General features: G+C 34.5%; 1 protein-coding gene across 36 annotated transcripts in view; it reads right to left on the reverse strand.

Moving 5' to 3' along the window:
- Nucleotides 1–25,955, reverse strand: part of RIMS1 (regulating synaptic membrane exocytosis 1) — a 335,679-nt gene that overhangs the window by 111,195 nt on the left and 198,529 nt on the right. For 31 of the 36 annotated variants that reach the window (XR_008732858.1, XM_055714419.1, XM_055714416.1 and 28 more), the window contains 9 exons: nt 25,593–25,705; nt 24,433–24,563; nt 23,947–24,118; nt 23,658–23,814; nt 22,348–22,419; nt 15,184–15,337; nt 13,080–13,205; nt 9,021–9,083; nt 4,561–4,650 (listed from right to left, as the gene is read on the reverse strand). Coding sequence is in view for 35 of the 36 variants with exons in the window: in XM_055714419.1 (XP_055570394.1) it covers nt 4,561–4,650; nt 9,021–9,083; nt 13,080–13,205; nt 15,184–15,337; nt 22,348–22,419; nt 23,658–23,814; nt 23,947–24,118; nt 24,433–24,563; nt 25,593–25,705 (1,078 nt within the window). In the remaining variant the exon portion in view is untranslated. The other 5 variants (XM_055714448.1, XM_055714449.1, XM_055714422.1 and 2 more) reach the window with 5 other exon arrangements.

The following is a 25,955-nucleotide window of genomic DNA, read 5'->3' on the forward strand; positions in this document are numbered from 1 at the left end:
ATAACCTCTGCACAATTATCTAATATTTCACTTTCTGAGGCATCCTTCCAGTCCATGTAATAAGGAAAAGGGTTTGATTTATGGAACATGCAAATAACAAAGGTTTCAAGGAGATTAGCATCACTTGAACAGTTAGGTAGATCTTTCAGAAGTTTCAAAGGCAAATAGGTTATTAGTACTTAGTTTCTTTTTCTCTCCAAAGCAAGAGTTAAAGAAAATGTTAATGCATCAGTGCACCCAGTCAAAGCCCTTAATATGCTGATATCCACTACAAATATTAAACAGCATTTGACAGAATTACCTAGGTCATGCAGTATGAACTTTGAGAACATGCTCTCTTTCACTGAATGTTGAATGACCATGAAACACAGTACAACACAGACAAACATGCAATAATCTATTCCTTTAGATGGTTGAAAAGAACTGGAAACAAAATATGTTGCATAACTAATGCAAACAGCTATTTTGCTGTACATTATTTCAAATGTAAATGGTGATACTCAACATAACTGTTAAAGGCATGCAATATAAACACCTAACGCTTCAGACTTAATATAAAACCTTAGAAAAATCAAATTGAAATCAGGACAGGTCTCAACTAGATGAAGTGACAGCTTCAGCTTCTGTTACCTGTTTATGACTAAGTAACATGTAAGCATTCAGCTTTGTATCTTATTTAGGTGGTAGTGAGCAGATGATAGCCAGTATCCTGAAGACCTTTGAAATGTTTTGATTCCTACTGCAGTGAAGTACCTCAGGACAAATCTAACACAGCTGCTGAGCCACATTTCACGGATATGCTGACCCTGTTGTACATGAATTAATCCCTGGGCTGTGTTCCTTTGTTTTATTTGCTCAGATCTCTACTAGCTAACCTCTGAGGACCAAAGCATACAAGCAGTAGCAATCCATAGAACTGCTCTTGCGCTAACTGCTAATGCAACAACTGCTTGCAACATAAGAAGCTTAGAAGGTAAATAAAAGCCAGACTGCATATAACTAAGAAACCATCACTGGCTGCAATCTTAATTCAGTCTGGGGAAGATGTTATTATAATGAGAAACTGTTGCTGAATCAGTTCACACACTGCACTTAAATCTCATGCCTATGTGCTGTCCTGATGGGAGGCTGGGAGTCACAAACAAATGTATCCATTCTAAAGAAATGGTACCCAATTTACAAAGAAAAAACCCAGAAATTTTGAAACATAGTCAAAAGGACAATCAAAAAATACTAAAGGAAGTAGGAGCTGCAAAAACATTTTCAATGGCATTAGAGGATATTTATGACTATATTATAAACTAATGTGCCTCAGAGATCTTGACAAGAACTTCAACAACACACTCATTTTGGAAAAAAAACAAACCACCACCAGCTTGGAATAAAGGGGGATGGGGGGTGGGAGGAGAGGAAAAAAAAGGCAGGTATGGCGCAACTGTATAATGTATTATTAAGGACTGGATATTTTAAGTATCCTACTCTATACCGCGCCCAAGAGAAATATATGAAGGATTAAGTTCTACACCAAATCATTCCATTTACCAAAAAAACGTTGGCAGGCTTGTGTCAGGGCAAGGTCAGTTTGCAAGTCAAGTTACATGGACTTTCCTTGCTCAAATGATGAAGCTTATAGCAAGAGAAAAATAATGTCTTTTTTGTTGTTGTTTTGGTTTAGTGCAATTAACAAGACTTATGCATCCCAAATTCATATATACTGCTGAAAGCATTTTTCTGCTGCTACATGTGAGTCAACAAAATGACTTTTACTGGCAAAGCAGCAGCTTAAAAACCAGTAACTACTCTGAAAATTCCAAATTACATGAATGAAGTTGTATAGCATTTAAGGATCAAAACCATTTCCAACAAATCACCGACACACAGAGAGGGCTCTGCTCTCCACCAGTTACACACAGCTAATACCATTTTGTTAAAAAAAGCTCGTGGACCACTTTCACTCTTGATCTCAAATACAAACTAATTTATACCCTCTGAGACAAAAGGTTGGGGATGAATAAGTAGAAATAATTTTCCATAGGTGAGTATACTCATAATTGTGTTGAAGAAAATATACAATACCCTATTTAGAAGTCTGTATTTTGAGGACTAAAAGTGTAATTTTTTAAATAAAATCTACAATTCCATGCAGGGGTGGTGAGGGGGGAGAAGAAACACCATGAAAATAACTAACAATACCTTCAGCATAGGTCCCTCAAGTATAGTGATAATAAAGTGGTTCTGTATAGATTTGACTTCACAAAACCATATAGTGTTTCTCTTTGCTACAAGCAGGACCAACTCTACATCTGACGGATGTTTGTCTAATCTCAGACAGTCTCCAGTAATGAAGTCACAATAACCTTTTCCATATCATCTATTACAGTGTTTCATTATATTTGCTTTCAGAAAAGCTTTCCTACTGTTTAACTATTTTAAGTCCCCTATTCTTGTCTTGTCCAGCACAGAAACAAAATTTTTTCTACACATCTTGAACTTAATTCTGTGTTCTTCAGACTAAAGGTCCTCTATCATTACATGCATCTGATCACTAACCTCATGTTGAAGTGTAAGCAAACACATTCAACAGTGGCGAATTAAGTCTTCTAAAATTAGCTTCCCCCAAAACAAAAAGATTGATTTGGTGGTTTTTATAAATTAAATATAATAGATTCCTTCAAAACCTGGACTGTATTGGAAAAAAATAATCCATGTCATAAGTAAAAAAATTTTAAAAATGTCCTAAACCCTCTGTCAGAGCCACACAGATCTTATTATTTTCAACTGAACCATCATGGAAAATTTTATACTCATTTCCTAAAAAAAAAAAAGCTTTTCTACACCCCCATGAAGGATCCCAAGTCAAAAGCACCTATTTTGGACTTCTAAGAGCAAAGCAGTAAAAATTTCATAGTGATGGACAATTTTTTTGGATCAGGCCCACAGATCATTTGGCAAAATCAAGTGTTTAGTAGCAGCAGAAGCCACTAACACAGACTAAACACTTTCCTTTACAAGGAGCTCATGAAAAATGCTGCAGACCCTGTGCAGTGCCTATTGGACAGAGGTTGCAGGACATGAATTATAAAACCATAGCAGAACTAGTTAACATCAGTGACAGATGTAGTTTTGAGTAAAAATATTTTAATTAGATAGTTTATAGTTGCCTGTTACTGTTTCATTGAATATTCTACTTGATGGGTGGTGTCTTGAAATAAAAGTACAAAACGTACTGCTCTTGTCCATACATTACTACATTAAATAGCCACTTGTCAATCAAAACAGCTGCGTATATCTACACACCAAGTTATTAATATGATGCTATTTTTTTTAATCTAGAATGATATCCTGTATTTCATTCTGAGTGGCCTTATTTCCATCATATTTTTTTTCTGTTTTTTAATAGCCATTTATATGTTATCTAGGATATCTTCAGCGCAATCTTAAAAAGGAAAGAACTAGTATAGAGCCGTCTCAGCAGAACATTAGTCACTCCTCTGCCACAAGGGCGCAACTTGAGAAGAGCAAAGTTCCAATCAAGGAGCAGTAGGAAGTGTGGAGGCAGGAAGGGGAAATTTTACCAAAAAAATCAGGAGAAACCTTATAATAAAGAGAAAAGTACATTCTTATTGCCTTTCTTCACAGGTCCTTTCCCACAGTAACGAAAATGATACAACTGTTACTAACCACCACACTATGCGTTGACTGACAGAACAACTTTGCATTATTAACTGCCACACTAGTTAAATACGTATTGTGCAGATGAAATCGTATATTCGACCATACTCCCATTCAATGAAAGCCTATTATTGCCTTTAGTGAAGCTCAAATCTCACTCTAAAATGGTACAGTTCAAATATCTGTCAAACATACCAGTAGTATTTGGTTCATCTAAGGTTCTGAACCAAGCTATTGCAATATTAAAAATTCAGAAAGCATCCATAAAATGCCTGCACAACGTATGTGACACAACAATATTTCATTTCAATTGCAAACATGTCTTCTTAAGAGTTATGTGAGCCTTAACAGAATGTCACAGAGTGAAAAAAACAATGCAGTGATTTGCCTTGTAATTGTAAAAGTAGATGCAGCAGATTAGATTTAAGAAAGCAATGAAGTTTGGCTGTTTTGTAGAAAATACATCACTACATAAACTACAGTTTTGGTTTCAAATATGACAGTTTTGTCATAATTTATAAATTATGTCACAGCCTTATCAGCAATCCACAGAATAGACAAGAAACAAACATAATACTTTTTAGCAAATGATGATGAAGATTAACAACCAAGTGGTACTTTGTCAAAATACTTTACGCTGCAATGCTATTATCAGCATACTGAGGACTTTTGTAAACAATGACATCAGCTTGAACTAAAACAGAGAAAGAAGCCAGAAGCGGTTATAAACTCCAACACACAATTTACATGACATAGGAGCAAAAATGTCTACAAATACCAAAGCAGACATGAATGTACAAAAACATAGAGAATTCTTATGAAGAAAACCAAAACTGATAAAGATCACCAGCACAGATGACAAGAAATTTATAAGTTTTTATTTTATACCTTTCTCGTTCTGGTGAATGCAAACTAGTATCTGGTCTCAAGCAGTTGGTACTAGCACTCCTAGCCCTGTCAAGGGAGGGCTGTAGTTCACTAGTGCCAGTGCATTGCATCCAATGGTAGAAGAGAAAGAAAAAGAAAACAAAGGAATACAATGTTAGATATTAACTCATAAAATAATGCTCTCTTTACAGAAAATGTAGAATCACAATGATTTAAGTAAGGAAAAAATAAAAGAGCTGACTGGATGACAGTGCCAAGATTTGTTCAGAAAATAAAAGCAAACAAAAGGCTGCTAGAAATTTTTTTGCTAACATCATTGAAATGTTTAAAACTGAATGAGACAGAACAACATCCACTTGTAAGAAAGTGGAATGAGAAATATCAGACAATAAATCTAAATCCTTATTAACAGCAGTAAATCTTAAGCTAACATAAAAGGATGTGATACACTGCATATAATATGTGAAATCATATTACAGTGAAGCTTATTTATTCTGAAAATCCATATTAGACTCAAACAGGATGGGGGATTAATTCTCATTTTCTTACCTAACCAGCTGATCATCTCCAAATTTCAGTATTTGTGAATTAAGGCAATCACGAAGGAGTGAAATATCCTGTCTAATCACAGATTTGGTCTTAGCACATGAGCTTTGTAAATGAAAATTATTTAAACAAAATGAAAATAAATTTGACATGTAACCAAAATCTTGTATATAAACCGAAGAATGTAACAAAGCAAAACATGTAACATGATTTTAACAGTTAAGACAACTCTACCTAATGCAAAGTGGTTTGGTTGGGGTTTTTTATGTAATGTAGAGGTTAATTTAAACAGTTAAGTGAAGCTATTTTAGGATTAGATCTCTTATCTTTTGGTTATAAAAGTGTATGAAACTTTTTTTTTTATTTAACAAGGCAAGACTTTTTTTTTTTTTTTTTTTTTTTAAAGGAACTAACTACTTAAAAGGGACTCTAAACACTTCTTACCTGTATAGATTCCAATGAGTAGCATTTTCTAGTAAAGGCATCTTGGGTGGTAATGTTTTATAGTGCCTAACGGAACTTCTTGAATGTGGTGGAACAGAAAAGAAAACAGAACAACACAAAAACATGCCAGAAATAAAAGCACAAGTAAAGGCAAGGCAACACTGACCAGAACATAAAATAAATGCATAACATTCTATGTATGTTTAATAACTGTATGAGTAGATTTCTCATTATATGTTTTTCTCAACTACTGTGACAGCTATGTGGGTGACACATTTTTATATTTTCATTTTTGTTAATACAGTGCATGAACTTGTGACAATACTGGTACAATTCAGATTTTTTTCCTTGTAATGAAAGTAATCTAAATTCCTTTTATAGAGATACCCCATCAAAATATACAGTCTGTTGTAAGGATTAGACTGCTATTAAATATGCTCTTTATTTCTCTTACTGATGCCTTAAATCTACAGAGACTTTACCTCTTCAGCAGCTAAGCATGAAAACCTTGCTAAAACAGTGATATATATAGTATCAAAAACTTAATTATAGATGTATTAGCATCTGGTATTTTTGAATGTCTTTTGGACGTCGTGTATCAGCTTCAAAATCTAACATTAATTACATGCTAATAATAATAAGCTGATTAAAAAACCTAGGAGATCTACTACATCAGCCAGTACAGCAGCACTCTGAGATGCTACATGACAACTGTTGAATATCATCACTTAGAATACATGAGATTTTAAAACAGGAATTTTTTTCTTTATTATCCAGCTCTACCCAAGGAACAAGGGAGAAATTTAAAGGCAGACAGTGGCTGCTGAATGGGAATCATGGCCATTTAATGGTTAAAGGTTAATAATCAAGTTCTAACAATTTTCCACATGACACAGCTGCAGTGTTATTAGCAGAAGGACCAGTGGCCTTGAGGATTTTGCAGCTTCAAGAACAGTCTGTCCTAATACGACATTTTGATTCCTGTTAAGGCTTGGACCCGCGCACAGCAGATCAACAATACAAACACAACTGTGTCACTCACAGTTACGAAATCCTGCCTGGAAACCCTAGTGTTTTTAAAACCCTGAGGGATTTAACAGAGGGGCTTTGACCCTTCTTGTACACGTTTAGTGGTCATCACTGCTCACTTCTGTACCAGAGGTCACTGTGATGTTGCAAAGTTGGAATAAAGGAACGGTTGTCCAGATATTACCAAGCAGATATTACCAACCAAAGTGGGTGTGACCTAAGACATGGAATGTGAGAACCCATGGTCTATGGCATAGGTACACGTCCTCCCACTGTTTCTGCTATTAGTCAACAATTGCATACAGATCGACAGCATGGGCAGCTAGGACTAGTATTATTCTAAACTGGTGTATTAAAGTAATCATATAACAACTTTGTAGCTTGGACTACTGCTATTAATATTTCTTTCATTTAACATGAAACCCTTATAATTTCTTTCCAAGTTTAAGCTGAAGCTGTCTTAACAATTAACATTATTCAGTTAAGATGTTTAGAAAATAAGGATAAAACCCTCTCAGCCCACTACAAATGAGAAAGGACAAAAGATGACAACCAATGCACAGACCAGTTTTTTGTTGAAAGGGTTTTTGAGACTATTCAGTCAAGGAAGGATATTGGCAATTTACTGGGTAATACTCAACCTTGGATTAGGCTACATAAGTCTCAGAGAAAAATTAAAAATCAATCCATTGTCTTCTATTGCCCCTATATTCACCTTCAATACATTATTAAAAGTACCATTATTTTTTTTACAGTATACCACTACTGTTACTGTAAAGGGGTGAATATGTTATTTTTCTTGATTACAAAAAATCACAGTAATAGTTATAACAAGGAAAATGACAAGAAAGGGCCATCCTGTCTGAAATCAGTGTAGTTCTTACCTTATTTACTGCTGCACATGCACAATTTTTAGCTGGTCAGTAGATTTGTAAAAATATTAGAAAAATATAGTGGTTTGGCAAAGTGCATCAGAAGTTCATATTACAATATTTACTTTGTGAATTAAGTGAGAATTTAGGCGTTTTCATTGAAGAATTCTGAAGAAAATTATAATCTTTAAGAGGGAAAGGATAAAGCACAGGGCTGGGGGCAATGAGGGAGGGTGAAGCCATAGCAAATGCAGCAGAAAGAGAAAGGCCATAGGAAGGAAGCAGGAAAAAATGCTATTATGTGGCAATAAACAGACATAAAATAAGAGGGAGTGAAATAAACGATTACATTTTAAAACCTACAGTGTTGAGGAAAAAGCTTCTTTGAACTGAGGTATGAGAATAAAACCTCTTTCTACTGATAATAAAAACTTAAATTTTAACAACTTCATTGATGCACAGGTTTGTTTCGACAGCTTTCATATTTATTATTTTACCTTTATATTTTTATAGTATTATGACTTATAACAGAACCCTATCACAGCATCTTTGATGCTGTTTCTAATTAGATGAAGAGAATTAAAGCAACCAAAGGCATATTAGAAAAAACCCTACCCTACAGGGGAAAACCTATCTTACACCAAGTAAATGAATAAGTATGTTAGACAACATGGTTTTAGAAGTTTGATGGTTTTAAACATACAGCATTGATACAAAACTCTTAGCAACAGCCAGATCTCGAACAGAAAAAGGTTAACTAATTGGTTGAAGTCGTTGAATGGTTAACTACTTCAACTTCAACTTATATTTTTACTGATTCCAAATGGAAGACCTTCTACACAATTTGACAAGTATTTTTAACAAGGTTAACAGATGTGGTGAAAAAAATAAAGGGTGCAGAATTAGATTGGTTAGATAAAGATATTTCAGTCCCACTTAGTTTCCCAACATCGGGAAGAGTTGAGACAGGAAGCTCTAAGCTTTGGAATAAAAGATTATTGAAGATTGAAGATAAGCCCAAACTACAAAGTATATTATGTCTGGATCTAATTTATAGCACAATTTATAGATGCAAAAACAAGTAATGTGAGACCACTCAAATCTGGGGTTCCCAGTGAGCCCTCATTAATCACTGTTCTTTCCCCTGCAAATGATGAAAATTAGCATGAGATTAGGTGTCATAACAAGTAAAGATTGTTGGCTTGTGTGTGGCTATAATATAAACATAAAACTGCAAATAAAAGAAAATATAAAAACAATTAAAAATGATTGTGTGAAACTATAACACTATCATGCATTGGGAGATCAGGACTTCTTTGACTAGACAGAAAATCTACCACAAAATACAACTGCAAAATCAGACTTTCTTCAACTGCTTTAATCCTTACTCCTGAAGTTCACAAACATATATACATATCTCAATCTGAACTAAAATGAAGAAAAAAGAACCACAATGTACTAGGAAGTTCTTTACTTACTGGGACAAAATACCAGTATGGAAAAAGTCGGGCACACAAAGTATAAACAACTAACCAGATGTGTTCGTGATTACCGAATTCCTGTATTTACCTGATGGTATGTAGGCACTCTGCACTTCTTCCTCGTTTTGCTCTGGGCAGCATAAGAAGCTCACTGCACAGACAGGATGGGTGGTGAGTGAAACAGATATAATTATGAAGCATTAGATGACATGGGTTATGCCAATGATATGCAAATGAAAACATAAAAAGAAACAAGAAGCTTCCACCCAGATAGATAGTCTGATAATGTTCAAACCCAGACTGCACTTCTCAAAGAGTATGAGCCCAAAAATGCCTGTGATAAATATATTTTAAACATATTCCTTTTAGCGTGGCACCTAATTTTGTGGGATTTCGCCTTTTAAAATTCAGAAGTACTCTTTCAGAGTTCTTCATGGCAAAAGGAATCCATAAACCAGCTACATTTCTCTAATAACCTCCTTTCTCATGAATTAATTAATGAAGAAATATTGTAGGAAAATATAATTATGCTTGTTGTTTGGTTGTCTGGGTGTTTGGGTTTTTTTTTCCTAGGCCACAAAAACATACGTGAAAAAGCAGGAAGGGTTTGCTACTGCAGATCGGTTTATGGTAAAAGTAACCAGTCACCCATTTGGGAAAAACAAAAAGATATGTTCATGGGAAGTATTATGTTTGGCCGTATATAAATTCTGACTCATAATTCTTGACAGTATTTTGTAATGCAATCCTAAAGAAATAAAAAAAATGCTTATCAGCCATCACACTTTTTGCTTCTTATTGTTTTCAACTGAGAAAATCAGCTGCCCATTCTATTTTTCATTTACTGTAACCAAACACATGCTACAGCCAGCGAGATGGTAAAATTAACACATATTTATGCCTATGGTAAATATGACTATGATATGAAATATCCCTAGGATTAATCTTGTAGTTTTATGCCCTTCAACACAATCAGAATGACCAAGCTCCAAACCAGCTAATTATTGTAAAAGGGAAATTACAGCTAAGCTTCATGTAAACATGCTATTTCAAAAGAAGCAGGGAATCATATGACATACTATGGCAACAAAGAGAGAAAACATTACAAAATAGATAAAGCAGAAGTTTTTCAATATTTTGTGCTTCATGCCATTATAAAATGACCCATTTAATTGATGCAGTATAGGTAGTATTTATCTAAAATTCTACACTGGGGACCTTGAAATAATGGCTTGTGAGTCGTGTGAGATTCAGCTTTACATCTGGAGCCACTAGCCTAATTTTGATGCAACAAAATGTATTAAAATTGAACTGATTATTTTTTTTAAAGCAAAATTTCCATTCATAAGCTCAGAGGACTGACAGAATTTACATGTAGGTTTCCAAATTACAAATAAACATGCATTTTAGGAAAAAAGTTACCATTTTCTTAAGAGTCGAGAAGTAGATGAAAAACCTACATTAAATCACAGAGTACTTCGTTAAAATTTACTCTACCTTTCCTAAGCCAAAGAGTATCTATTGTAATTGGCTCACGGCAAACAATAATACAAAATTCATCCAGAAAAGGGGTATAAAATAGCAAATCCACCATGAAACCTTCAAGTTAAAAAAACAAAGCAAAAGAATCTATCACAGTATCAGTATACTGGTAATGTAAGACAATATTCACAGTTCTATAATAAATTAAGTCTGGTTCAGAGACATCTAGAATCAGTATTTTTATTCTAAAATAAGTGTTTTCTAACGTGAGTATTTTAGTACTTACATTAATAGATTTTATTTTGGAATAAAAGAAACAAAATAAATTGAAAGGGACATGCCCTTGAAAATTGGATGATGTTCCTAAATTCAGAGCAAAGTATACTGGTTAACTAGCTTTCCTGATTTCCTAGTAAAACACTTATCCTAACAGATGTTTATACATACACACACACACACGTGTGTGTATATATATGTAAATACACATAAAAAAGGTAAAGTGGACAATTCAGTTCCACTGGAAATTTATCACACCAGATGGTTTAGTAAGAGGCTATAATAACTATTTTTACAAAGCTCTATTCAGAATATTTGATATTAATTTGGGACCAATAACAGATCATTGAGAAAATGATGAAAAGTAATCAGCAACTGTAATTTCTGCCATGTAACTATCAGGTAATTACTCACCTTTCAAGCCAAGTCTATGTTAGGCATCTGCCTGAATGTACTTGTTTAGATGAAGGGTTCAGTAAACGAACACCACAAAATACTTATAATACTACTGATACTAACATATCGTACTGCATAAAGATTTTTTTAAAATCCTTGGATGTGATTATCTTCCTCAAAAAAACCTGGTTTTGATCTTCCCTATAATGCTGCTCTTACATACTGAAAGACAGTGAAAACTCTCTCCACAACTGAAGAAATCCGGGGGACAGATGAAGAGAGGAAAAAGGAGACCACTGCAGACAAGATTATTACTCAAGGAGAGTAAGTACATGGACCCATCTTTAAATCCTGCAGATAAGCCACATACATCCTTCATGTCTGACCTTTAAACTTCTGAAAAGTGTTTTCTGAACATTAAAAAAACCTGAAGACTGTGTCTTACTTCTCTGAAAAAATCTAGCAGTCCATTGCTGCTGTAGCTCTGGTCTGATGGCTCATCTCCAAGAAAGCCTCAATGCAAGCCCTGCTCTTCAAGCACAATTCATGTATCTATCATCATTTATATCATGGTTTGAGGCGTTACTGGAAGAAAATTTTCTGGACAGTTAACTGACTATATCTATTTCTACTGACAAAAGATACTTTTTAATATCTCTTCCTCTTCAGATCAGCTGATAAGAAATTGCTTCAATAAACATCTTCAGGAAACACTACTCATAGTGAATAAATAGAAACATGAAACATTTGCAACAAGTGGAAATTACTTGAATTAGCTTAATTATAAATCTGACTACTAGATTTAAAAAGCATGTCAATTCACCTCTGAAAGGAAATTCAGTACACCAATCCTACTTAAGACAATTCTGTATATACTTCTTGCCTATAAGGTTGAATTTTAAAATGTTCCAAATAACTCCTTAATTCCCATATGTATGTTACCACAACAAAAAAGAAAAATAGGCAAGATCATATAAAAAAATGAATTAGTTTAACCACAAAATCCATCTGTTATTCAATTTCCATGCAAACTGGATAAAGAGTTCCAGAAATGTTTATAATTTATTCTCACACATTTTCAAGACCACTATGAAATGTCTGTTCTGTATTGAATTTACATTTGGAAAGGTTTTCAGGCCAGTTGATCTTATATTAATTGTAAAAGTTTGCCATTATAGTTTGGTTATATAATTTTTTTTTGGAGTAAACAAACAATTCACAAGCACTGATAACCTATCTGACTGTCATCATTGTGTTTCCCAAATACTGAACTGAAACACCTTTTTAAACTTTCTTTCAGCTATAAACTAAACGGAATTCTCACTTTCTTCCATTTTATTAGAATATATTCCAAGATACCTGAAAAAAATGCCTACTAGGAGAGAGACCAAGCATTCTCGGAGTAGTGTATCCACTGCACATATTCCAGGGAGAGACGTGTACATGTCACACATCTAAGATTGGAGATTTTTGCTAATTACAAGCACCACAACTATCCTTGCTATGCTTGGGTACCGTACCAAGTTCACCAGAAGGTTGCCTAAGATGTTGTGAGACTACATATATAGATATCCAAACCTATAATGCAAATCATAACATATGCAACTTCCAACTAATAGGAATGCATGCCTGGTATTTTGCTGGTTGCCAAAACAGATAAAATTCTGAGTTACAAGAATAGCTACTGCATACATGTAGATTTATGGTTTTCTAGGAAAAATCTCTGGGCTTCATCCATGAAACAATCAGCCAAATACTCTAGGACAAACTGAAGAACTTAGTCTAGATACTTGGTATTACTATCAACCTAGTGCAGTTTTACCAAGAAAAAAGGAGGTATAGATAATTTAACCATGACACTAGATTTGTCAGTTAGGATGATTTCTCTCCCTTCCCCATTACTGATAGTCATGTTTCTACCAAACACTTGAAAATTAGGCAAACTGACAAAGACATTTCTAAACTTTTTTCCAGGTTCAGGCTGACAATGTACCTTTCTTGATCAGACAAATACTGACTATCCATGTCTCTGGATCTGTAATCAACTGGAATTCTGGAGGCATCATGGTGTCTAGTTGGAGAACGTGATCTTCTCATTTGATGAATTTCATCTAAACTCCTGAAAGGCAGAAACACGTATGATAAACTTGTTTTCTCATAAATGACACAGCTTAATGGATTACAGTACAAGTTGGTTGAAGGAAGTTTTTAATCATTTAAGCGTTAATATATGACTTCTAAAAAAATATTGGATCCTAAGATTAACAAAAACCACCTCAAAGTATAGAAAGCAGCCATTTCTATCATATTTAGAAGTAAATGCCTGTTTCTGTGTACACTGATAGATTCAGTAATGGCATCTTCAAAGCCTGTACTTAAAGAATAACTGAGATAACACAAGAACTGGTGATAGCTCACATGAAATTAAGTTTTATGCATTTGTAGATTCATAGCCAGATTTCTAAAGGGCTGATTTTGGGCTGTCAACTTTTTGCAGGTATCTCCAAGTATTCTTTAAGAAATTCTGTGACAGGACATGGGAACTTGCAGCGTATTTTATCAATCTAAACCTAAGTATTATATAAAAGAGGTATAACTTTTATGAATGCAGGTAAGCTCTGACCTCCATAACAGTAATTTAAAGCTCTCTTCGCATGGAAAAGAACAAGAAAAGAAACTACTACTTAAAGGGCAGATTCTTCCTTTAGTTTAAAAACTGCCATTGGAACAAGAAGCATTAGTTTTTCAAAGTATAAAATGAAAGGATGGGTGCAATTGACTATGAAATAATTCATTTGTACATCGTGCTTGTAGATAGAAAGATGCAACAAAAGCACATACACAATTGTTTGCGAAGGCAGAATGAGGAGCTCTCATTCTCTATACTATAAAAAAAAAAAAGAATCAGTGCTGCCGTATTTTATGTACAACCATAGCCTTCTGTCTGTTAAGGATGCATTACTGAGAAATGCAATGGCAAGTGATTTGCTGAGTAGTGAAATAGCTTCACCTGTAAGAACTGATGTAACAGGGGGGGATGCATGCAGGGTCTTAAGAAGCACACAAAATTTCAACACACAAGAACAGTATATATGGCACAGAGGATGGAAAGGAAGAAGCAAGATCATGAGGATTCTCAAATGAGAAGCTGGTTTTCCAGAATATAGCATCATTTTGAAGCATCACAGGTGTCTGGTGCTAAATGACCAGTGATGGAACTCCAAAAAATCAGACAGAGATGGTTAAGGACAGTACTGTAGCACAGAATTTTGTACACAAAATTCAGCTAACAAGTGTAGATTTTCAGCAAACTACTACAGCTAATGGGCAATAAAGCTGATGCTAGTGCAACACTTCGAGCTCTTGCAGTAATTCAAGAACAAATCTTAGAAACTGGAGGAAAGGAAAACTGGGAAAAACTGGCTGATTTTTAGGGTTCCACAACAAGCTGCAAAAGAAACTTATTGCCCTGCACAATAAAACAAACAAAATAAGTGGGTCAAGTTTTGTGCTTAAACAGTCTGTACAACACTATTCAAAAAAAGCATAAAGCATGCAAATGAAAAGTTCAAAAAGGATTCTCCTATTAATAGGTTGTCTATTAAAAGCAGTAAATGCAGAAAACAGAGCTTTATAAATCACTATCTGATTCTGTGAAGTGTTTTTTACTTCTTCCATTAGAAATGTCACATTTGAAGTGCAAATGATAATTTCGACTTGCTGGTGCTTCAAAATTAGTTCATTCATAGTTATTATACAATTTGTACATGCCACTACTTATATCCTACAAATATACTTAGGTGGCTTCATAAAAGATTCAGCCACTGACTGAAAAACCTACCTATTGGTTATGGTACACAAGTGATGAAACACAGAGGAGGTATCAGTAAGAAGAGGTAAGTCTTAGAGTTATGATTCATCCTATGAGTGCTCTTGAATAATTAATAAAAGCATACATCAAGTTCAAATACTACACTATTAAAACTCAGACATAAAAAAAAGTTTTAAGATTGTGAAAAATTGCTGAAGAAAAGTTAATAATGACAGATGATACAAACTTGAAACCAGCTAGTCTTTCACTAACTTGTGACGCCTACCTCTGTAATGGCACATTTGGTAAACGTGAACGGGTCCTGCCCTGATCGTCGCCACGGTGAGGAGATACAGATCGTGAACGATGATGTGTTGTTCTTTGCTGTTCTGGCACAGTAAGTGTCGTAGATTTACTTTCTCTAGTACTAGATCTATAACCTACTGGCAAGAGGGCAACAAAAGGAAATTAGAGAGTGAAAGTACGGGTTTGGGAAGAATTCAGATGGTTACTCCTCCCAGAACCATACAGCTAAACAGTTACACAACTCTCAAGTCATCATTCAGCTGTTATACATCCCAACATATCATGCAGCCAGGATAAATTACGAGCATTACCTTTAAATGTCTACATGTACAGAGACAGAGAAACTGACACGATTTTCATTATGTACTGGTAGATATGGAGGAAAGAACCAAAATAATTTTCTGACTTGGGGAAGAGTACGCAGAGTAACTTGTACTTCTAAGTTGTCATACAGTAGCAAACATATGAAAGGAATCCAAGCAATACACGATTACATTATCTAACAAGCGGAGAAGGCATGCTTGTGTACCACAGCACAGCCTGATCCAGGACTGCTCATATATGTAAAGCATTCTTCTAACTCTCTCTAAATACAAAGATGTTCTCTTACTGAACATGGACAAAACCACCTACTTTAAAAATTTACGAGCATTTAGAGTGTACAGAACATTGGGTGTTGCATACTGTGCAGAACATTTTTTCCAAATACTATGAATGAGCTGCAAAATTTCTCATATTCATTTTCACATAGGATTAAAAAAAAAAGAAAAAAAAATAGCAGAATGTTAGTACATTGTAAAGCACTGATATTCCTGTGTCTTTTTGCGTGTAGCACACTGTTTGCCTTGTACACTTTGAATCCCATTCTAAAACAGACAATGAAACTCAATAAGATAAACAGCTTTCAAAAGGTGCCTGTTATCTTTCCAAAAGAGCCTAAGGAAATTTGCTCAGACTTCAGCTGCTCACTTGTAGATATTGAAATTACAAGTATCCCTCAACAGAAAATCCCTTAATGACAGAAAAGGTCATCCCTTAACTCGTCCATTAATGACTTTACAAATTATTGTTTAGATTCCAAAATAATAATTTTGCTGCTTCTCTGAATTTGTCTAGCATAGTTCCTATAATGTGTTTGTTCATTTAAAAAAGCAGCCTGTATCAGAAATCTTTCCATGCAAGAAAAGGCTATGATTTAGTCAATCAGTCACCAATTGTATTAAGTTGCACTTTTTAAGGATCTTGTTACAGAGTTTCAAGTTTGAGGTTTTTTTCATATTTTGTATAATTTGTATAATTATTGTAGTTCCTCTCTGATCTTCTACCAAATTGTTATAGCCATCTTAAAAGTGCAAAAATCCATATACAGAGTCTGTATTAGGCTTGGTCATTTAGTCAACGACATTTAACAACCTGTTTAGCTGCAAGTCTGAACCCTGATCACAAATGTCAAGGAAGCGTTCACGCTTTTTTTCCCAAACTGTGCATCAGTTTACCAATGTATCCTAATGGACATGTAACTTAGCTAAATGCATTCTCTCATGATTAGATCTGGAGGAAAACACTTTGTTAAAACATTGATAAGTAATCCTAAAATAAAAATTTCTTCCACCATAGAACAGATTCATCTTAGTAACACAAAAACAAGAACAAGGACCTACTAGATAATGCATTTTATCATCCAAGCAACTCTAAGATGGTTTTCCCTGATTATACAGCTTACATCACAGCCTCCAGAACTCTGTCCGCCTTTTATACAGTACTGAACAAACTGGCAAAAGTTATTCAAAGATAACAGAAGAGCACCTAGCTGCTGTAATATCCTACAGTAGCTTTCAGCCTTACAACAGCTATCCAGCAACTTCAGTAAATAAAAAAAAACATTGGCTTCAATAAGTTCATGTTTAATATATTTACCATTATGAATGTGATAGGGAAGGCAGATAGGAGGGAGACAGTGTTGACAAAAAAATGATAAGACACTTTTACTACAGACTTTCTAATTACTGTCAGCTAGAAAACATATGCAGAAAGACCTTTGCAAGTTCTGCTATCGTTTTGTCCAACTTTTGTGTCTTCTACTTCATAGTATAGCTGCTGGTGTGAGAACACGGGAAATAATTCTTCCATTTCTTGAAGCAGAGGGGTGGGATGAGATTCATAAATCAGGGAAACAAGAAGTACTACAAGTATTGCTAGATCTTAAAGTGCAGCCTTGGGCCCAAAGAAAAGCACTTGTAATAAGAATATATCACGTAGCTCAGAAGCAACCCAGGGACTATAATGTTAAGTGCATGTGTACACTATTCTCAAACAACACTGAGTTAGACAAGTCAAATAAAATTAATTAATGTAATGTCATATTTAAAATGTGACATTACTCAAGTTTGGGAAGGGTAGGGGCTATTGTTTGAAAACCAGAGAGGAAACAGAAAAAAAAACACCTTTTGGAGAGCTCATTTGTAGCTACAAAAGAGAGCTCACGAGTAGCTACAGAAACCACAAATGCTTGCCACTTAATATTTTTAATAGCAAAGCTGTAGTGAGTACTGACTGCAAAATAGGCCTATAAAAGTTGATAGCATGCATGAAAGGTTTATCAGCCTTTTCACGAAGAAAGACTCCTATGTTTCGCAGGTTTTGATGTACTGTGGTGCTGGAGTACCTTACCTGCCACAAAAGTGTTTCAGATTTGTGTAATAAAATCAGAAAGAAACATGAGGATCTCTTTGATCTCATGACAAGGACCAGGTGCAAATTTTGAAGCAAAAAAGGGGCTCAGTCAGGACTTCAATGCAGATTCCTTCATCTCACATACTAAGGTTGCTGCAGGAAATGTCTGGGGTTTTGTCAGAGGAAGAAAAAAGACTACACATGACAAAAGCTGGATGTGTTCAATTTCCCAAGGGATAACTAAATCAAAGTTGTATGTGCTAAAAGATATTTCATTTTCCAAAAAAGCTTGATTTAGATAAAATACTGTCACGTCTATCAGAAGGAACACTAGTTAACATTTATTCAACATTAAAATCAAATAAATCCAAAACTTCTTTCCCAGCTTTAGGCAGCTGCACCAAAATGCATAGAATTTAAATATTAAATATTAAAAATAAAATATAATTTTCAGTTTAAAAAATATTTCAAGAGGATCTCTAGTCTGCTTAAAAAAATACACCTAGTGTTATCTTGTACTCTTAAAAATGTATAGAAAGATGACATTATCTTATATATTCCTCATAGCCAAGCTATCCAGGGAATATCTCAAACTTGTGCATTGTGGTACACAAAGTTTACAGAACAAACAGAGAAACAGCAGTTCACAGTTATCCTAAGTATTAGCTCAAGTATTGTCAAGTTGGTCATATCACATCCATATTTCCATAGTGACCATGACAGTGACAGCAACACTTCCTCAGAACCATCCTCAAATACAAAGGCTCTGTGCTCTCCAGAGTGTGCAGAGTAATTTTTTGTGTGGACCAGCATGACAGCAGCAATCAAGCTTATGGCAGTTTATGCACAAGAAGTTTCTCAGTTGCTCATGGGAAACTGTCAGGTGAGACATGAAATGGAAGCTGGATGATGATGAAAATGGTTCTAGCAAATGTTTGATACCAGAACTCTTTTTCTCTCTCTTTTTCTTTTTTTTTAGGACAATATAGACAACAAAAAGGTGTTGTGTTGATGTAACCGTGCTGCTACAGTAGGAAGGTAAGTACAATGCAATCATTTATACAGACTATATGTGATAGAAAAATAAATTGTCCTGAAGAGTTACCCATAGCATAAGCAATACAGCTCATTAAAAATACCCTTTGGGATATTGCCACCTGTATATCAGCTTGTTTTTTTTTTTTTTTCTTTTAATTAAGAAAGTTAATTATGTTTAGGTTAAAAAATTTGGCCTCAAAACATGTTCTGTTTTTATTAAACCCTTTACTGATCCTTCCCATATACTTAGCAGTGGTGAGGCCACACCTGGAGTAATGAGCTCCCCAGTACAAGACAGACATGGAGTTACTTGTATGAGTCCAGATCAGGATCACAAAGATAATAAAGAGACTAGACCATGTCTCATATGAGGAGAGGCTAAGAGATTTAAAATAATAATTTCTTCCTGTAAATAGATGTGGGCATACCACAAAAACCTGTCAAAAATCAATTCTGTTAAAGCTGAGCTTCAAACTGAAGTTAAGTTACTTTAGCTGTTGATATAAACTCCTTTTATTAACAGTTCTATGAGCTGATTTAAAAATATATTTATATATCACTGCTAGATACTACTAACAAATGAGGACAGTACAATTATATGAAAGATAAGGCACATTTGTCGTATGACAGGGGGAAAATACTATTCTTAAAATATTCCTGAAGTTATCGAAGTGCCATTATTTTTTATGTAGCAGTCTTCCATTGACAAGCAGTGGTCTTCTGAAGCTGCTGAACCCTCTAGTAAAATAGCTTTCTCTGTTATTACTAAATGCTAATACTGTATTTGCCTTAGTAATTGGTAAAAGATTTGAAATCTTTAAGGATTTCCAGTATTAGTTGAATTAGCCAAAATATTTTTGTCATTCCTTTTTTAGCTTACGGTGGTGATCAAATGAACTTTTGCACTTCTACATTTTGCAGTTATGTGTCTTTTTTTTAGAAAATGAGCAATAATTGTGAAAACCTTGAGATATTAAGAAAGCAAAATAACTTCCTTCTCTGCTGAATATTTCAAGAGAAATAATAAACAACTGTAAGAATATACCTTTAATAAAGACAGAGGCTATTTATCATAGATAAGCACCACAGTGGGTAACATTGGTAAGTAAGTGGTAAAGGAAAGAAAAGGGGCTTTAAAGGGTAACATATGCATCATATGTTGTAAACTCAATTTTTATATTCTTACTTCTGTTGAGAAGGAATAACTTAATCATAGACTAATCTAGTTGAAGCCAATAAAGGCTATGCCAAAATGGTCTAAGAGTGCACCTGAGCTGCATCATCATCCTACATTATGAGGAAATGCCTCTATTTGTCTTTCCCTTCCACACTCATACCTTGCAGGAGAACGTGTAGGAAATATGGACCAGACAAGAGCTGCAGTGCAGTCGGCTGAGGTCCATGGTACTAGTGGGTGGATGAGGGAAGGACTAAAGACGCTGCAGCACAACAAGGAACTTGCATACAACTTAGTTTTAACAGAGGAGACTATTAGACAGAGAAGACAGATACTGTACTATTCATTCAGTGCAAATGAAGCTAGCAGTCCAAAATCTCAGAAGATTTAGCAATGTGGTAAGTAAGGAAGGTTGGATAGTAGGGTGGAAATGCATAACTTGGTGACCAGGCACATTTATGAATCTGTGCCTAAGATTCTCAAGCAATTCATCAGACAGTGGGACTAGCAACCTTTTCCAGCTCTCACTGCAAAACACATTATCATATGCTGTCTAGGCTGCCACATATTTGTGGCTGATGACTGACATTTTCTTTGCCCTTTGTGCTGGAAGCCTAAGCCTTATTCAAGAATTCAGACTGCATGTGTAAACAACCCCCCCACATTTATATGTATATCCACTTCCCATAGGAATTGCAAACAGATGAACTCCACTTAGAATTGCCAAACAAATGTATCCATTAAATTCAAAATAGAGAAATTTGTGCTTGGTCAGGTCACCTTCCAGCTTGTTTCTGATTAGCTGGACTTTAAAAGGAGTCTGCTCACCAGGTCCTTTGAGTTTCAGTTTAGAGACTCTCAGTTCATTATAACTGCTACTCCTACAGATTAAACTTGCAATTTTCTATGGTGATCTCTGAGAAAGTTTGGATCCATGTATGCTTCAAAGGTGCACCTAAGCATGCATGCGCAGCCGCAAGAAATTTCTGTAATTTCTAATGCATTCAGCTAAACATTTTTTAGCACCTCGCCTCAGATGGAAATTTGTTTATTCCAAATGGCAAATGGATGCCTTTAAGAACTGGCAGCTGAAAAAAAGCCCCAGTTCTTAATAAAAGATACTGAAATCTTGAACCTAACTAAGTCTACAGAGATACACCTTATCTACCTTGCCAACTAAATAATAAACAGAAAAAATATTTAAAATTATTTATTTATCTTTATTTTAAATATTCTCTTAGCTGATGCAAAAATATCAAGACTAATCATTTCACTAAAGCAAATACCATTACTAGACATACCTGAAAAAAACTTCCCTCTTAGTAACTAGGTGGTAAGTATATTAAAGTAAGGAAAGAGCCCATTCAGTATCAAAGGAAGGAGAATTTGGCCCAGTAAATATCAAAAGGATATTGCATTAATACAGAATGTGATTTATTATAATAAATAAACTGTCAGATTATTTTAAACACAGATCAGGAAGATAGAGAGCTTTCCAAATCCCACCATGATTTAATTCAGTGATTTTCATCAGGAAGATCCACAGAAAAAACTGAATTAGCACTAGCAACAACATAGTGACTCATTCTGTTTGGGACAATTGTGAAACATTCATCTAACTTGTGGCAACAGTCAAATAGATGCAGAAAAATGTGGTATCCAAAATGATCCTCGGGATTTTCAGTATGTAAGGAATGCTGAACTAAAAGTCAAACCATGACAATCTCTTCAAGTATATAGTTATGAACATTTAGGGTAATGATAGCTCATGAAAGCTTATGAAAAATATAAAAGATATAGCCATGCTACATGCATCTTAATCTACAGCCATGCATTCTCAATAAAGTCCATGGGAGACTGCATTATATCTAATTCTCAAGCAAAAAGCAAAATAAAAAAAAAAGATTGCAATAGACAATGAAATCTTAATTTGTATTTAAAAAATATTTTAAAAACTTAATTTGTATTTTAAATAAAGCTTGAGACATCATGCAGTAAACAATTAAACAATTTGAACCATTCAGTGGTTCACATATGAAGAGTGATATGCAGAAGAAATATCAATGAATGAATAGTAGAATCTTTTAATTCATCACAATTTAGGACAGATGCCATGGAATAATTGGGACAACTGTTTTTTTCACAATGCACCTTCCAAAAGCAGTATCCTCAATATTCCAAAATGTTATAAAGAAAAAAATAACAAACAAGCAAAAAGAAAAAAAGAAAGCAGGACCATGCTGTTCACCCACGCACCTGGAGGAACAACTCCAATACCATCATCAACATCATAATCTGAGATGTCACTATCACTGATTGGTCGAGATCCTGCACAACAGTAAGGTAAACAAATACCTGAACATCTGGTCATGTTATAAAATGTAAAAATATGTTCATTTAACATACTACTGAAATTAAAAATATTATTTTAAGTCTAAACGATAGAGGAAGAGAACTAAAATGGTGATTGACAGTGACGTTTCACAAGACAACTAAACCAATTTAACACCTTACAGCTGCTGCAGCCTCCTTTCCCCTCCTCTCCTTCCCGCAAGTCCTCAATAATTCTCTACTAGGATAGTTTATCTCACTAAACCTGCAAAAAAGTTCACTCAAAGAAAAAAAATACTTTTGTGCTACTTCAGTGAGCAAGCTGAATCAGCTTGCTGAACAGGAAAGGAGAGATGGCAGCATATGGTGAGAAAGGGGAAGAGGAAACAGCATTGCCAGCTTTTAGTAAAGTTCAAATACCTCATAAAAACTAACCTTTCATTTGCTCTCTCTGTACATATCCTTACGCAGCAATTACAGCAATATCACATTTTTATAATTCAGTCCTGAATGTGCACCAATTTCCTATACATTGGCTGAAATTAATTACTTCCGTGTTTAAGAAAAATCAGAAAAATAGCTTTGAAATGTTTTTAAAGATAATCCCCTACATGCTTTGTACTTCTAAATAAATCTGAAATTAATTTAAATGAACAGAGAAGCTACGATATTCAAGTATCTCAATATATCTGTTATTTTAATATACCTCAAACAAACCTGAAATCAGACTCATCAAAACCACTGTACCTCCTAAATACAGGCATATGTCCCTTTGCTGCAAAAGCACACTTCTCATCTGATTGTAGAGTGAGCATATTGGAGGATGAGATTGAATTTATGATGAAAAGTATTTTTAAACCTCATATGACTTCCAGGATATTTTTTTTTAATAAAGAGCTTTTAGTTATTAAAAAAATATCCAATAATAATAAACTTAATCTTTTTCTTTAACAGAAAATGTATGCAAACAAATGTTTGAACAATTTTCTTTTGCTAGTGGAAGCCAAACCAATTCCAACAGGTTTCACATGCTTGAAAGTTATGCGTCACAGGTGAAAGACTGTCATGTCATAATGTCATAATTTGCATCTCTTTTCTGCCACACATTTTCATTATGTTTAAAGACTATGAAATAGTATTCTTATTTTGTAGTTTGTAGTAGAAGTTAAATACCATTACATTTATTAGCATTTATAATTTAAAATTCAGGAGAGATTAATAGAATCTGGACCTACTTTGTAATTTTTTGCTAGTGCTTTCTCCACCATGAACATGTCTTCTTGGCATGAAAGGTGATGGCTGAGGCAGAGGTAGTGAAGATTCATCATGTGTCTGTAGCTTATACCAATGTGGTTCATCATCTAAAAGTGCTGTCTCCAGCTCTATAAGAATCTAGTAGAAAAATTAACAGCTATTAATTTTACTTTTAAGGCACACGCACACACAAACACATATATAAAATATATATCATATGTATTCAAAACCATCAAAACCAAACAGGAGAAATGTGATTGTATGTATCACCTCTCCAAGAAATTCACTCTCTTCTTCTTGTACTCTTGGCTGATCCCATACGGTTATTTCAAGCATTCGTTCTCTAAAATCTCTACGATGTACATGTGAGTAGAGAAAAGTTTGGTTCCATTTTGGCTCTAGACTTTTCTTTACTGTTTTGGTCCTCCTTTTACTCTTATCACTGAAACATAAATATTTGTTGTAAATTGTTTGTAGAGATAAATCACAAAATTCCATCAACTAATAGCACTTACTGCTTTAATTCTTTCTGATCTGGTAATGCCTAAAAGAGAAAAGCATTTGCTGTACAGTGGATCACATTCATCCAAAGTCCACAAAGTTATTTGATACTGACTTGCATGATTCAAGTGTGATTTTTTTGTTATAGTGAATCTAACTGTAACAATGAATTCTTTACTACATAAGCATTCATTTAAAAGTTGATTCAATACATGGTAAATTACAACATAACTTTCTAAACTGAAATACTACTACCTTCTATCTGGAAGAAAATACATTTTTACATAGGGATTCCTGGGGCGTCCATCTACTCTTGCTGGCAAATCTGTTGCTTGCAGAACATTTACTATTAACTGATGTCCCACTTTGTCATACCACAGTTTAACCTATAAGAATCAAGGTACCAGAAAACAATACTGAAAATGGAGAAAAACCAGAATTTTCAAACATCATCACATTAACCGCAATGTAAAAGAAACTACTGTTTTCCCAAGATACAATTAGATATGTTTTATTTCACATCCCTTAATATTTAATTAAGTTAGATGGAAAAGATGACAATATATACACCAAAGACCTTTGTATTTACCACACCTGAATAAAATGGTGGTACCTGATTACATTTACATTGTTTATTGTACTCACTGCATAATCTTCTACCTGTAAGTACGTTTAAACCAGCATATTTCTTGCCTCTGCACCTTAAAAGCTACATTCAGATAGGAAACCTTCACAGCAGCTGAACTAGAGACATAGTCAAAATCAATCTACCTTGATTTGTAACCTTGCAAATGTTCTTATGAAAAGGGTAATACACAGCTAAATCATTTCTTAAGAGAATCATCATGAAATTTTTGAGTCTGCTGTATACTTAAGAATAAGATCAATATAAAAAAATATAAAAATGTACAAAACAGTTAGGTACTCACAGTATATTTAGTAAGCACAGCTTCAGTTAGTATTACAGACATTTCCAGCATGTCGTGCGTATCTAAATTGAAACGCATTACTGAGTAGTGTATCTCTTAATAATCACACAGCTCTTTAAATGCCACCATAAAGAAGGTAAAGTGAAACTATGCTTGTTAGCTGTTGATTACTGGGCATGTATAGAAGAGCCACCATTTTCAGTGCAGAGGGTACAGGATGACAAAGTACAAGGCATTTTTATGTGTTTTACTCTCAATGTAAATTCCTGTGCTCTTTGGTGTATTAAGACAATTCTTTACCTCTGCTGTGATTACAGTGATGGTTTGTGTTTGTGAGGGTCTTGAAAAAACATTTGAAAGAATGTTGTCTTTACCAAGAACAGATATTTCTCTTAACCTCCCAATTAGACCTTGGGAATGTGGACAGCTGAGGGACCAGCACTTTGTAGATTCTCATTACAACTCAGGAAAACAAAAGATGCTCACAGAAAGCTGCCCTGGTAGGACTTGTGGTGCATCTCGTAGGGCTCCAGGGCTGGTCGGAGATATAACAGAAATAGAAGGCCTTTCCATCTTCTGAGATTCAAAAGAACTTGAACCTGAAAACATATGAGAAACACATGAAATTTCAGTCCAAAATTTTGAAGCAAATATGAATAACTTATGAATTGCTTTTTCTTTGACTTGTATAAAGTTGTATTTATACACAGTCTAACTGGATTAATATACAGAAAGATTTTAAACTGATGTAGATAGCATGGTGAAAAAGACTGTCTGCATACCCTTTCCCCAGATTAAACCTTCATTTGTTTTATCTGAAATTACATAGAAAAAAGTGTTCCTCATATA

Source organism: Falco cherrug, chromosome 6, assembly GCF_023634085.1.
Source record: "Falco cherrug isolate bFalChe1 chromosome 6, bFalChe1.pri, whole genome shotgun sequence".
Taxonomy (NCBI): Eukaryota; Metazoa; Chordata; class Aves; order Falconiformes; family Falconidae; genus Falco; species Falco cherrug.